Source organism: Benincasa hispida, chromosome 4 (assembly GCF_027475165.1).
Source record: "Benincasa hispida cultivar pf3 chromosome 4, pf3_genome.v1.1, whole genome shotgun sequence".
Taxonomy (NCBI): Eukaryota; Viridiplantae; Streptophyta; class Magnoliopsida; order Cucurbitales; family Cucurbitaceae; genus Benincasa; species Benincasa hispida.
Genome location: NC_143481.1, coordinates 10929787 through 10943792, shown reverse-complemented (window position 1 = coordinate 10943792; position 14006 = coordinate 10929787). Strand labels below are relative to the sequence as shown.

General features: G+C 36.9%; 4 protein-coding genes across 6 annotated transcripts; 2 read left to right on the top strand and 2 right to left on the bottom strand.

Moving 5' to 3' along the window:
* The first annotated feature begins 125 nt into the window (after positions 1-125).
* LOC120075420 (exocyst complex component EXO70I-like) lies at positions 126-3175 on the top strand. Its single transcript, XM_039028800.2, has 2 exons — positions 126-914; positions 1681-3175. The coding sequence occupies exons 1-2, from the start codon at positions 126-128 to the stop codon at positions 2998-3000; spliced, it is 2109 nt and encodes a 702-aa protein (XP_038884728.1). The 3' UTR covers positions 3001-3175.
* Positions 3176-3875: 700 nt separating this feature from the next.
* On the top strand, positions 3876-6264 carry LOC120076614 (F-box family protein). Its single transcript, XM_039030494.2, has 2 exons — positions 3876-5103; positions 5758-6264. The coding sequence occupies exons 1-2, from the start codon at positions 4165-4167 to the stop codon at positions 6214-6216; spliced, it is 1398 nt and encodes a 465-aa protein (XP_038886422.1). The 5' UTR covers positions 3876-4164; the 3' UTR covers positions 6217-6264.
* A 1041-nt stretch (positions 6265-7305) lies between these two features.
* On the bottom strand, positions 7306-8770 carry LOC120076588 (LIM domain-containing protein WLIM1-like). The gene is made up of 5 exons (XM_039030461.2): positions 8419-8770; positions 8235-8331; positions 8088-8131; positions 7912-8001; positions 7306-7830 (listed from the first exon to the last, which is right to left on the bottom strand). Exons 1-5 carry the CDS (start codon positions 8551-8553, stop codon positions 7600-7602), a joined length of 597 nt encoding a protein of 198 aa, XP_038886389.1. The 5' UTR covers positions 8554-8770; the 3' UTR covers positions 7306-7599.
* A 2138-nt stretch (positions 8771-10908) lies between these two features.
* On the bottom strand, positions 10909-13794 carry ZCW7. 3 transcript variants are annotated; one of them, XR_005481580.2, is made up of 5 exons: positions 12982-13748; positions 12755-12896; positions 12119-12371; positions 11423-11617; positions 10909-11244 (listed from the first exon to the last, which is right to left on the bottom strand). XR_005481580.2 is itself a non-coding variant. In XM_039030459.2 (5 exons), exons 1-5 carry the CDS (start codon positions 13505-13507, stop codon positions 11239-11241), a joined length of 1029 nt encoding a protein of 342 aa, XP_038886387.1. In that variant the 5' UTR covers positions 13508-13794; the 3' UTR covers positions 10909-11238. The 3 variants fall into 3 exon arrangements, 1 of the variants encoding a protein (XP_038886387.1); XR_016529221.1 differs by having other exon boundaries at positions 11423-11750; positions 12212-12371; XM_039030459.2 differs by having other exon boundaries at positions 12212-12371; positions 12982-13794.
* Positions 13795-14006: the final 212 nt, after the last annotated feature.

Below are 14006 nucleotides of genomic sequence, written 5' to 3'. Positions count from 1 at the left end.
CATCGAGCTCCAGTTGGCAAACGTATTTCTTCTTGTCGTATTATGTTTCGCACTTGCATCGTGCTTGTCGTTAGATCCTATATCTCTCTTCACGATTTTGGAAGCTGCGCCAAAGAGTTGTAACAATGTCGCCGAGGGAGGAAGAGGAGTCGAGGATCCAGAAGCTCGAATCAGCATGTTCGGATTTGAAAATCCTCCTTCAAGCGTCGACGGAATTGAACGTAAGCCTGGAGAGGATGGAGAAGAATCTTGATTCAATCGACGAATCGCTTACGACAGCGTCGAGGAGCATAATGCCTCTACAATCTTTGGCGATGACGACAAAAGCCCTCGAAACGAGAATCAATCGGGCAGCTTCACCTGCTCTGAATCTCCTCGATACTTTTAAGCGATCCGAGTTTCTCCAACGCAAGATTGTCGCGATCTTTGCCAACTTATCGGTGGAAAAATCGCCAGAAGAACGCCTGAAGAAGCTGATCAAATTAGTCAACTGTGTGGATAGGCTGAATGCATCCATAAGCGTGATTAGCCAAGATGGGGAATCGGTGATCCAGAAACTTCAAGAGGTGGTGGAATTCTTGAGCAGGACGAAGGCGGCTGATCCACAACGGACACACAGACTGAAAGAGACGATGATCACACTCAAAGCTCTGTACGAAACAGAAATTGATGACATGAAGTTTGAGGGGTTGCTTGACGAAGCTCTGTTGAATCTGCAAGATGAATTTGAAAACATATTGAAGAATCTAAAGCATCAAAGAAAACCGAAGTTTGAAGATGGTGAAGGAGAAAAAGAAGGGGAGGCAGTGGGGTCTGAGATGGGAAGCGAGCTGGAGATTGAAGCTGCTAAACGAATTTCTGAAACTCTTGCTGCCAATGATTGTTTGGATATTTGCATCAACATTTACGTCAAGGTAAGTGCGATAAATTTTATATTATAACTAGAAGAAAAAGGCTTCATGCATCCTATTTGCATCACTCACATTAAAAAAAATATATTAAAATATTTTAAAAAATAAATAAAAAAATTATTTTTATGTCATACACAAAAATAAGTGTTACTCGAAATGAAACTAGGTATTTTTTAAAGAAAAAATCAATTTATTCTATAAAAGATTTATTTGATCAACTAACTTATAAAGTTGATATGAAATAACTGAATTTCAAGAACAATACTATTAAAGTTTACACATTTATGAAAAACTTTTTTTATTTAGACTTCTAAAGAAACTTTCTTTATTTAGACTTCTAACTCAACTTACAAACACTCCTAAATATATCTATATCAACTGAAACAATTGATATGAAATAACTGAATTTCAATAACGAACACTATTAAAGTTTACACATTTATCAAGAAACTTTCTTTATTTAGACTTCTAACTCAACTTACAATAAAATGGAGTATTATAAATAAGACTATTATAAATAGTCCACACCATAAATTCGGATACAGACTATTGAAATATACAAATTATTATATAACCTACACTGTAATAATAAAATGTTAGGTTAAGATTGCAACATGAGTGAATGCTATTGCACCAACTAGCATAGCGGCCTTCTCGAGTGTGATCCAAATTGAAAGTTTATAATTTGAATGAGTTTGCATTTAAAATAAATAAATAAAATATTGAAGAAAAAGTGCAACAAATTCTATAACCATGGTCCATAAAACAGGTTAGATACAGAAGAGCAGCTACAGCATTGATGCGGTTCAATCCAGTCTATCTCAAAACATACACTCCAGAAGAAATTGACAAAATGGAGTGGGAAAAATTGGAGACCGCAATTTCTCTGTGGATTGAACATTTCAAGGTCGCAGCCACGAGTGTGTTGGTTTCCGAGAAGAAACTCTGCAACCAAGTTTTAGGCTCAATCATGGACGGACTAATGTGGCCTGAATGCTTCGTCAAGATCGCAGACAAAATCATGACCGTCTTCTTCCGGTTTGGGGAAGGCGTCGCTAGAAGCACCAAAGAGCCGCAGAAACTTTTCAAACTCTTGGACATGTTCGACTCCATGGAAAAACTCAACTCCGAATTCTCTGAGACATTTGGCGGCGAAGCCGGCAGCGAAATCCGTACACGATACAGAGAGCTCGAGAAGCTACTTGTGCACGCATCCAGCAAAGTTTTTTGGGACTTCGGCCTCCAAATCGAAGGCAATTCAGATGGATTCCCTCCTCCAAAAGACGGATCGGTTCCGAAACTAGTCCGATACGCCATCAATTACCTCAAATACCTTGCAAGCGACAACTACAGTTCCGCCATGGCTAAAGTTCTCCAAATACAGAAATCATGGAAAGGCGGATTCGTCTCAAAATTGGAAGCGGAGGAGAATTTGCTCAAAGACGCCTTCTCCAACGTAATGGAAGCCCTACAAAGAAACGTCGAAACTAAAAAATCGCGCTATAGAGACAAAATCCTACCGCATATCTTCTCAATGAACACATACTGGTATATCTACATGCGGATTCGCAACACAGAACTAGGAAGATTGCTGGGAGAACAGTATATGAGAAAGAATTACAAAGCAGTAGCAGAGGAATCGGCTTACACTTACCAAATGCTATGTTGGGAGCCACTGCTTTCGGTAATGGATATGGAAGACATGCGACTACAGAACATGGAAACCGTGGAAGATTTAGCGAAAACAAAAATGGAATCATTCGTGAAGGCTCTGAGGGAATTTTCACAGAAACATAGAACGACGTATTGCATTCCAGATTTAGATTTGCGGGAGCAGTTGAAAGAGGCAACTCTGAAGATGATACTCCCGGCTTATACGGAGTTTTTCAATTTGCACTCGGCTTTGTTGCCGGGGATTGGGAAATATTATGTGGGCCTTGAGACGATTCATGATTTTGTGGGCCGGGCCTTTGAGTTTGAAGGTGGAAGTGGGCCTGGGTCGGGTGGCAAGATGAAGCGACGGGGTTCGATGGATCGAATGGCTGAGATAGCGTCGGATGGACCAATCTTGGCCGTTGGATTGGGATAGTTAGAGATGAGTGATTGAACGCAAAGGATTCCCATGTTTGTAAGGAACCTGGTGGAAATTTGGAAATATTCTTTGGTCCATTGATTTTTAAGGAATTTGTCCCAAAGGAAAGGAAAGTTGTATGTTTTGTTGTCACGGAATATGGTCAAATGAAATAAAATTTAATTAAAATGAATGCATAGTTTTGACTATGGAGATGAAGTCAAAATAAAATCATTTTATATTGTGTTCAATAACTTTTTGAAATTAATAACTTTATCCAATAACTTAAAAAAACTTGGGAATTTATTTCAAGATTGTAATCATTTTTGTGACACTCCAATATTTTTTAGAAAAGATAAAATATTTGTCACGTGATAAAATATAATTGAATAGTTGAATGAAATGCATAAAGATAGGTATGACGTATCTAAATATTTTTTCTATATTTTAGAAACTTGGTTCTACACAAAAAGAATACTTTCATCTTTAAATATCATCTTGACTTTAAATCATTAAGAAAAAAAAATCAAAACATGATAAGTTATTTGTTACTTTTGAAAGAAGTTATATGAATCAATAAGAATAGATATACTTTCCTTTGATTTCAACATTATCCAAAATGTGAGATTTGATCATCGGATTTCTTGATTAATAGTATATGTATTTCATATTAACAGTAAAATTTTTATTTAATCAATAAAACCAAGTTGATGTTTATAACAATTAAATTTGTCTAGCAGTTTTTTAATCAAATAAATGTAACAATCTTAAAGAAACTTTCAAGAAATATAAAGAACCTATAGTTTAAGTATATGGTTTAAAAAATTTATCCAAAAAAATACTTTAAAAAAATTATATGGTTTAAAATTATAATTTGACTATTCAATTGTATTGACCACGGAAAATGCAGGATAAGTTTTGTTAGAAGATTGGGCCATCTCTTGGAACACTCGTAAACAAGTTTGAGTCGGCAGATTACCTCTGAGAATCTCTCAAGGCATCTTTGTTTCGAGAGAATAATTCCTTACTCCGATAAAGAATCTTCGAATTTGCCTCCATTTTTTTCCAGATTTGCTCTTCCCTTATGCAGAGGAAACCCCATCTTAAAGTTTATTTCGTTAATTTCATTGGGAAAATCCGGGACCGATTTTTCGGAGAAAATCTATTCATAGAACTGCAAACATGGCGAATCTTAGCTCCGAATATGACGAAATGGGTTCCTTCTCTTTCACTGACTTCCCTGAAGATGTTCAGTTATGCATCCTCTCCTTCCTCTCCCCATCCGATATAGCGACTTTCTCTTGCACATCGAAGAGATTCGTCTCTCTCTGCAGGAATGATCGGAAACTGTGGTTTACTATGTGCGATCGGAAATGGGGATCCAAGACTCAAATCAACAATTGGGGAAAGGGAAAAATCACTTACAGGTTACTCTATAAAACTCTTCATCAGTGGGAGAATCTGATCGGTTTTTGGCGCCGGAGTGGCTCGTCGACCATCAGCAACACATCGCCGCCGTTGGTATTCTTCGAATGGGGCCCAGATTTTCTTGCTGGCTCTAGGGTTTCTCCGTCGAAGAACGGTACTTACGACGTGTTTAAATCTCCATTTCTATGGATCGGGCTCTCTTCAGAAGGTCAGGCCATGAGTTTTATCGACCCCGATGGCCGTTCTGAGTTCGCCGGGAAGTTTGCGGATTTAGGGGATTCCGGTTTTTCCGATTGCGATTTGATTCCGATCGATCTGAGCTTCATGGGGAAAAATCATTTTGTCATCGAGGAAAATCTGACATTCGCTTATCCAACTTCCCCAGAGCAGAGGAAAAAGGGATTCCGGCGCAGTTCAAGTTCAGCCAATTTACGAGCGGAGGATGGTGTAGCCGCCGTAACCGATGTGAACGGAGTGGAAAGTGGCTCTCCGGGAAGCTTACCGGACCGATTGATGTCAGAAATTTATCAGCATTTTGCGAATAGAACCAGTCCGGGAGGGGATAGAGCCTCAAGGAGGCAACGGAGGAGGGAGAAGGAAAGGCTAGGAAAGAGGAAGTGGGAACCAGAGCATTTCGTTAAAATTATCAATTGCTCACCCACACCATTGCGGCCATTACAGGGCTTATGGAAGGTGCTGTCTCTCTCCTTGACCTCCTTGTGTTTATGTATCATTTTGGAACGGTTCTATTTGTTGTCTGGGGAACTTTTGAGGTTCCAAGAGCTAGCTACTTCTTTGAACTAGCTGATATAAACAATACAACAAAATATTGAAAACATTGTTACATAAACTTGAGAATTTAAAAGGTGGGGAACATACAAACCATCTGATTTTAGAAAATGCAGGTGGGTCTGTTGAGATTTCTGTCTCTGTAGCTAATGCGATCTCCGTTAAGCTCTGGTTATCTGTATTATGAGCTGTAGTATCGGAAGATTTACATTTTTATTAGCTTATTAGCTTAGCTGAACTGAATAAGAAACATCTCCGTTTTCTGTAAACCTGAAATAAGTTTGTTAAAGAATCACTCAGTAAAGTGAGTTTAGCTAGTGATAATGGCATGATAGATGACCTACCTTCTTAGAGGTTGAGGTTCAATTCCTCACCCCATAATTTTTGTACTAAAAGTTGTTAAAGAATCATGCACAAACATTTCTTATGGAGGTGTTAGAAGTAGAACAGCTTCATTGCCTCTGTTGGTTATGATTTCCATTCTTGAGAGTGGTATAGAAGTATTAGTTATAGGAGATGATATAGCATGGATGATTGGATTCCTATTTTGTCCTGCAGGGAATCAGTGATGATTTGAGCATGGATTTCTATCTTGTTGTATATGATGACATTGGTGGCATTGCCTGTCGGAGAGTTGGGGACTCGTCTGAACGCCTTTCCAGTTATGCTCCCGTGTTTTGGACGTCCAATACTACATTCTTGGAAGCTCCATTCTCTGCGGAGGAAGAATATTTGCACGATTGCCGAGTACATGTTCAGCCTCTAGCAGCCAATGACATTGAGGAGCTAGTGCCTTCAATTGAAAATAATAGTATTTCTCGCATTCTTTGCGTCAACTCTAGTTATGATCTAGTCCTACCAGACCTGGCTGGAAGTACTCCAAATCCTCGGAATGTGGAGGGAAGAATTTGGCAGTACTGTAATGGGACTTTTGGGTTTGGTTTCCTTAGAGATAATTTTATTATAGACCTGAAGCACCTTGCTCGAAATGGTTCTATTCTGGATACTGTGGAATAATGTATTTGTTGATTCTTCTATTAATTAACAATGTAGCCATTTGATGAATTCTTTGGCCAAGCATAATCTTTATAAATGTACAGATTGACGACGAATCATTCATATGTCAATAGTTCACAAATACAATGTTCATTTCTCTTTCTCTCTCCCTCTCTCTTTCATGTAAAATTAAAGGGGTGTGGCTTATAACATGTTATCTGCCCTTTTAGGATATACAAGTTTGAGCCAACCTTCCAGAATAAGAACTTCAGAAGGAAATAAAAGGGAATGTTCAAACAGTATACTTCCTAATCTTTTTCTGATTTGGGGGAATCTCTATAAAGCATAAATACTTCATATGAGGCAAAGAATCCGTGTTAGATTGTATCAAATATCGATATTTCCAGATATTTTCTAGATACATATCTGACACGTGATTTGACGTATCTATTTTTACCCTTACTTTCCTATAAAGAAAAGAAGATAAGCAATTCATCTAATTTTTTCCAATCTAAAACTAGATAATTTATTTGAAAAGCTCACTACTCGAGTCCAAAACTAAAAAGAAAAAAATAATAATAAAAGGTCAAATCCTAGAATTATCTAATCTTCATATTTGAGTCCCCACAAAGTTCTCCAAAATATAACCCATTTAAATATTTTCCATAATTCAATGAAAAAGTTATTTGTTTATTTTCATACTTCTCCCTCTAATCTTCTCGTCTTCTCCGATCAATATGAGTCACTTTTCTATTACATTTTATGGATTATTTTACTTCGACATCTTAGATGTTTTTGTATTGTATTTCAGGTTTGTACTGTATTTTGTACCATTGTCATTAACTTATATGCTAAATTTATCCATATCCTAAATCTTTTTTAAGAAAAAAAATGTATCTTCAACATAATAGTATTCTAGTTTTTTTAGAAATTGGCATATCACGTCATTTATACGGATCATATCTCATATCTATATTTGTGCTTTATAGGAGAATCCTATTGAGTTCTTGGGCTTTCATATTTGCAGTTCTGTTCCATTTTGTTATCATGGTATGAACCCAATTTAGAATATAAACCATAAATGAAAATACTGATTATAGACATGACAAATGTACTTATAATTATAAGCATCCATTGGAATTGACAGGAATACATTCAAATCCACAAACATGCCACTCTTCTTCAACATGAAAGATGGTGAAAATGAAACAGATCTTGGCATCTGTTTGAGCATGTTATTTGAATAATATTTAGAAAACAGACAGGCCAAAAACACACTTTTAACAGGAAATGCAACGGATGCTGGTACTTCTCTTAGTGCATAGCCTTAAAAGGAAGGAGGATACTACGGTATCTTGTCTGATGAAGGGAAAAACAGATTCTGGTAAAGCTTGATTCTGCAAATCAGGCTTCTGAAGCCACCATCTCTCCACCATTGATTTTCTCCTTTGCTGTTATCTTTTCATGGTCTCCCTCAAGCTGACTCAAGTTTCCTTTCTCCTTGATCAGTTGGATGTGGTGGTGCTTGCAGTAAAGTCGTCCCTCGTGAGCGATATAGTTCGAAGGACTGATCGTGCATCCTCCATGGCAGCATTTGAAGCAACTTTTATGGTATGGAGTTCCATTCACAGTAACCTTGAAACAGGGGTTACATTTGCCCTCAGTTAACGAAATGAAATCCAGGAGGAAGAAAATACTCATGTATATTGTTGCTACCTTTTCCGTTGGATAAACAGTGTTATTACAGCCAAGACATTTATCCCTGGTTCCTCCAAACTTGCTAGCAACCTTGTTTGCTGTCGGTTTCTGTTGATGCATTTTCCAGATCAATGGTAGAAGTTAGAAGAATTACCTCAGTTGTAACAGGCGCAAGCAAGTAAACAGGGAATTACCTCGCCATCAATTGGTTTCTCTGGTTTTACGATCTTTGGAGTACCTAAAAACACAAAAAAGAATCTAAAATAATTCGGTTATAGATAGAGAATCAAAATGAAAAATCTGAGAAGTCAGATCCATCCATCACAACTTATAATTTGTACCTTCAAAGCTTTTGTCAAGACTACCAGTCCTCTTAAAGAGCTGATCAAAGTGTGGCCTGCAATAAAGCACTCCCTCAAAGGAATTGTAGTTGCTCAGCTGAAAACAGATCAACAATTTCAGTTTCAAAGCTTCATCTCCTTCATTAGTCACAAACAATAAAGAGAAAAAAGCCAGTGGTTTTACCTTGAGAGTTCCTTTGCAATGGTGGCATCTGAAACAGGCTTTGTGGTAGATGCGGTTATCAGCGGTCAGCTTGTCGACGAGATAGACCGTTTTTTCACAAGCCATACATTTCTGGGTTGTGCCTGCAAATGCCATGGCTTTGGAGTGTTCTTCACCAGAAGAATGAATATCTCTTCTTCTCTGTGGAGGTTCCAATGGAAGGAGTGAGCTTTGTTTAGAAGAATGGGGAGATGAAGCAGAGGATATATAGATGATTAATGTCAGTGGGGTAGCAAACAATCATTTCGTTGATCTTGGGAGCAGACTCAACAACTTGTTTCTTTGATAAAATGTCTCAACCTGTAGCTGTCTTGAAATCAAATCCGTAAAAAATTAATTAAAGAGAGCAATCTCAAATTGAATCATCAGAGGTACGTGGACAAATAACTTTTGTTTAGTATTTATTGATGATAATTTAAAAATAAAATAAACTCATTTATTACTTATTATTATTTTAGAAATGGTTTTGAAACTTTTAAGATAATGCTGATATATTATTATATTTTGGTTTTTGTATCGTTATATTATATGCTCCAACAAAAATCTCTTTCTGATTTTTGTGGCTAATTTATGCAATGTATAATTTAATTGAAATTATACGTGGGGACCATAAAGGCTTGTATTCTAAGTCATTTTTATGAGTTAGGTTTTAGAGCCCGTAATAAGTGAGAAAAAATATACGTACAAGAAGAGGTAAAAACAAAATGGTTGAAATGCTTTGAATTAGGAGAGACATGTGGACAATTCTAAGTTATATGGAGTTTATTATATAGTTGGTGCCATACATAAACTCTCGGACTAACTTCAAGGTAATAAAACTACAATTTTACTCGTGGAAGTAGCTAACACACTTTAAATAATCCATGTAAATCTATGTGTCGAGTTCTTCTTATTTGATTCTTTACTTTTCAATTTGTTAATGTTATAAGAAAAACACTTCTAAGTTTTTTTTAGTTCAACAACGGTAGGACAGGACCAAACAATTAATCATTGAGATGGTAATTTGTACCTTATTTGCTAATTATGCTTGGATTAACAAAGTATTTTAAAATTGTCATTGATACTAACATTTTTTTTAGCCAAACTACACCAAATTTAGACAGAACCAGTGTCTGTTTTTACTCATTTAAGAAGCATACATTAAAATATTGATCATTTTATTAGCTAATTTTGTGCATGTTAAATCTTAGCTTGCCGTTTCATCTAAATTATTTTAAAAAAAAAATAAAAAGGAAAAGAAACAATAATAATGAAGGGGAAACATAAAAAGGCAGAGGTTGAAGCTGTGTTTTTCCTTGAAAAAACAGAAAGAAAGAATGGAGGTGGGATTTGCTGTAAAGGGAAGAAGGAAATCAGAGGGACCATAAGTTTGAAAAGGAAACACTTTTAGTTACCTAATGGCTCAGCTTCAGCAGGTGGCCTGCCTGCCTCCCAACTTCGAAAAGCTTCTTTTCTTCATCATTACAGTGACACCTTTCTTCATTTCTAAGCCTCAACTCAACATTAAATTAAAGCTATTAAAAGAATATCAAAAAACCAATAACGACCCATCATCCTCCTATCAATATTATACTCCTCAATAATGCAATTCCAGAGCTCATAATAATGTTACAGACAGCTCACTCAGTTTTCTAAATACTTTACTTCATCTGAAACAATAGCCTTTTTTCACCTACATTTTATATGTTTATGTACTTGATAACAGACTGCACATGCGAATGCTAAGAGTGTTCTTTGTAGGATATTAATTACCCTAAGTAGCCATCTTAGTTCGAATTGATCATATGATTTAATCTGCTACATGCTCGATCAACCCATTGCAGTTTCAAATGAAGATTGTTCGTCTCTAGAACCACTTGATGAAATGGGAGGGAAGTGAGGTCAAATGGCCAAGACCATAACTACTGAAAGGGTTCGTATTGTAGTTGATATTTCTCTGGTCTGTTTAGTCAGTATTTTAGTTCATATTCTGGGTTTAGATCATCTGTGTAATAATTAGATAAACTAAGTTGTATACATGGAAGTATAAGAACTCATTAAAATCTCCCTTGGGTCAGAAAAAGAAGAGGGGTGGGTCCCGTTGAGCTCTAACTAATATTTTTACATATATTTTTGAAAGATACTAATTTGTTAAGGCAACTGCTTGATTCCACAATAGTGCAAGTCAAAGAACTTGGGATATAAAGTTTGAGTAGCCACCATCATAATCCGAACTAATCACGGTTTACTCTTCTGCCTCCTAAGGCAACCCACCTAAGTTATAATTGTTATTCAATCACATCTTACCATAATTGGATATGATCTGTTAATTATATAATTCATGTTTCATATCATAATTTCTTGGGATTAAGTGTAAGGATTAGCTGCCAGATGCACCAAAGAAGGATCAGATGATCGATAAGGTTTTGCATGCGAAACAGACTATAAAAGGAAAGCACAAGATCCCAGGTCTAAGTAACACGAAAGTTTTTATACCTCCTCTCTGATAAATATGTTAGCTCCAGCCGGTTTCTTAAGCATTTATACAAAAAATTCAGAGGCCAGGGGATTATACATGTGGGCCTGTGGGAGAGAGAGAAGATATTAGAACAAACCACAATTTGCAATATAGCATCCTGCAATATGATGCGAGGGCATCAAATTGTAGAATTTTGAATGAGAAACAGGGAGATTGTCATCACAAATTGCAGAAGACCATTTTGTGCCTGTAAAAGGAGCTGCGAGTAATGCCAGAAGCAAGCTTTAAGTTTTCACTGAGGCAACCTACATAGTTAACTTCTCCTATTCCTGCAAGATCGATTCAAAATCACCATTCACCAGACCATAATGAGCCACAGAACAATGCTACCAGATTCGTGAAGATACGAATAATGATACAAGTACAAAATGAGAAAACAAACCACAATTTTCTCCAACTATCACACTTTCTTGCAAATAGATTCATTAGCTGATCGTGATCACTAACCTTGAACCTCTTGCGCTGTGAATCATCAGGAATGGAGCCTGAATATCGTTGTCGTCTTAAGGCCTCATTCTTAAATTTCCCTGCTGCCATTTCCTGCATTCTGCTGCCATTAACCTGTGTTTGACTTCTTGAGTATAGGGTAAAGCCATCCTTTTCCCAGGTGACCTCGTAATCAGCCCAGAGACGAGATCCTTGCTGCAGTGGTCAATTTGAGTTAGCGCTAACATGTATGCATATCTCTTTAATGAGAACACCCAAATACTTTCTCTTTTTGTATACATCCATGTTTTTTTGTATGCGTGTGAAAGAAACCAATGTCATCGATATCCTACAATAAAGGGGGCGGCGAGCCTCAACTCAAAAGTAAATTACAAAAAAACTAGTGCAAAAAAGTAGGAAGCACGTAGTAACAAAGATGATTCAGTTTATGTTATAATCATTGGTAACTTCAATCGTCAATGATATTGGTTGGTTTTTCTGATATGTGAGAGCACTTTGTTTAATACATGTCACTCAGGATTCGGACTAATAAAAATGACAATGTTACCTCTAGATCCTGCTATTATACTTGCTTACACTCTCTAATCCATTTTTACATGTATCAGGATACAAATTATCATCTTACATTACAACCGTGGGTTAGTAGTGATTTGTCCCTATAATTGGATAAGAGTGATATTTCAATTTTATGGCTACCTGGCAAAAATATCAGACACAAGATGCTAGTGGTATGACGGGAAAATTAGCCAAGCAACTCCAAACAAAATAGATCCTTTAGTAAATAACAACCTTCTGCAATGAACGACCAGACAGCACCTTCAAAGCATTATAGAAGTCCCGGTGTTTCTCAAACTGAACTGTTATTTTACAGTGTAAACCTGAAATTATGTCTTCTCCATCCTCATTGCCATCCTTACCAAAATCATCGTCCACAGCAATATTTAGGTTCCTGTAAAGTGTGTATCAAAGGGGAAAAAACATGCTGATGATGAGCCAAAATAGAACTAAACATAAGAAGAATCATACGGGCTAAAATCTAAGTCGTTAACTTCAAATGCTGAAAGTGCCATACATTCCTCACTTCAAACCAATGCACAGAAGATCAAGGTGGCAGACCCTCTTAGATCCTACGGAATTAGTGAAGAGACGCCAATACAATTATACAATGAACTAATTCATGAATTTAGCCTGGCACCAATTCGGAAGACCACAAAAAAAAAAAAAAAAAAAAAAAAAAAAATGAAGCTAATGATCAAACCAATCTTGACATGCAAAATAGACACGAAAGAGCATTGAAGAAGAAATAAGATGAGGCTTAACTAGAGGCAAAACCTTATCTTTCCAAATGTAGAAAAGATGGTATGTGTGACCAACATGGAGGGCTTAGACGAAACCCGAGGCTCAGCAAACCACCTTGATGGTGCGCCTCTCAAGGTAATGGTATCGGGTCCTTGGCTCCCACTTCTCGAATATCCTAAGGCAGATTCAGGAGAATTACAGACCAAAGCTTACTGCCTAAAACACCATTAACAATTTAAAAGACGAGGAACTTAGCTTACCCCGATTCCCAAATGCGTAAAACTCCTCCCAAGCTTTCTTCATTTCCTCAAAATTATCAGATTCTGGTATAACAACAGTGAGTTTGAATTTGAACCCCTCAAGATTCAGCTCAATCCCATCCAATTTCTCAACCAGAACCCGCCTCCAATCCAAAAACTTCTTCTCCAACGCGGTGACTTCCTCTTCTTCCTCCTCCTCGTATCTCTTGTTAACAGTTTTCAAAAACCCAAGATCTCGCACGAAGAGAGTACCGCGAGCAAGTGGGTCTTCGCGCTTGCGTGTCTTAAGCTCTTTAATGCGTTTGATCACCAAATCCTCCTCAGGAACTATGACCGGAACCGAAAGCGAAGTCTTGAGAAAGTCAATGAGAGCTCGCTTCAACTTCCACTCATCAAGGGACTTACTCACGGAAGGGGATGAATGATAGACTGTGAAATTGAGTTTCAGACGCGGCACGAGCTTCAGACCATTCTCCATTTCTAACGTTTCTGTAGGAGGTAGCGATTCCAACAGTTTGACCGTCATTCTCGGTCCTCTCTCTGTGTCGCTCTTCACAGAACTTTCCCTGCTATTGAATTAGGGTTTCGCTTAGCTCCTCCGTGAAACGTACCAACAACGAGACGAACGATGGCTTCTGCGACGGCGTTAGTCGTCAGGTTGCCTTTTTCAGCAAAAGAAACGATTTTCTTTTTTTTAAAAAATTATTTATATTGTACAAGTGGAATACAAATATTTCAACTCAAGCTAAAATGGCATAACTCAATTAGTATCCAAATAGAATAGTAAAGACGAGATCAGTATTTTAAATCTTCCTATTTGTTAGTACTAAAAAAATTCACTTCCAAATATTAATCATGATTTAAGTTAAATAGGTTTATACCTATTTGACAGAATTTAAAAGTGTATAATATATCTTTAACTATCGATTTTATGTTTAATAGTTCAATTTTTCTATATTATGTCTACTAGGTCTCTATATAAATTCAAGAGTAATTATCTAATAGATATAAATTTAAATTTTAGG

What these genes read in the sequence shown, in the direction of transcription:
- LOC120075420 (XM_039028800.2), top strand. Translation starts at nt 126, where the DNA reads ATGTCGCCGAGGGAGGAAGAGGAGTCGAGGATCCAGAAGCTCGAATCA. An exon ending in GCATCAACATTTACGTCAAG is followed by an intron (nt 915 to 1,680) that starts GTAAGTGCGATA and finishes TCCATAAAACAG; the next exon opens with GTTAGATACAGAAGAGCAGC.
- LOC120076614 (XM_039030494.2), top strand. Translation starts at nt 4,165, where the DNA reads ATGGCGAATCTTAGCTCCGAATATGACGAAATGGGTTCCTTCTCTTTC. An exon ending in CATTACAGGGCTTATGGAAG is followed by an intron (nt 5,104 to 5,757) that starts GTGCTGTCTCTC and finishes TTTGTCCTGCAG; the next exon opens with GGAATCAGTGATGATTTGAG.
- LOC120076588 (XM_039030461.2), bottom strand. Translation starts at nt 8,553, where the DNA reads ATGGCATTTGCAGGCACAACCCAGAAATGTATGGCTTGTGAAAAAACG. An exon ending in AGAAACCAATTGATGGCGAG is followed by an intron (nt 8,002 to 8,087) that starts GTAATTCCCTGT and finishes ATGCATCAACAG; the next exon opens with AAACCGACAGCAAACAAGGT. An exon ending in CTGTTTATCCAACGGAAAAG is followed by an intron (nt 7,831 to 7,911) that starts GTAGCAACAATA and finishes CCCTGTTTCAAG; the next exon opens with GTTACTGTGAATGGAACTCC.
- ZCW7 (XM_039030459.2), bottom strand. Translation starts at nt 13,507, where the DNA reads ATGACGGTCAAACTGTTGGAATCGCTACCTCCTACAGAAACGTTAGAA. An exon ending in TTACGCATTTGGGAATCGGG is followed by an intron (nt 12,897 to 12,981) that starts GTAAGCTAAGTT and finishes AATCTGCCTTAG; the next exon opens with GATATTCGAGAAGTGGGAGC. An exon ending in TCTACATTTGGAAAGATAAG is followed by an intron (nt 12,372 to 12,754) that starts GTTTTGCCTCTA and finishes CACACTTTACAG; the next exon opens with GAACCTAAATATTGCTGTGG.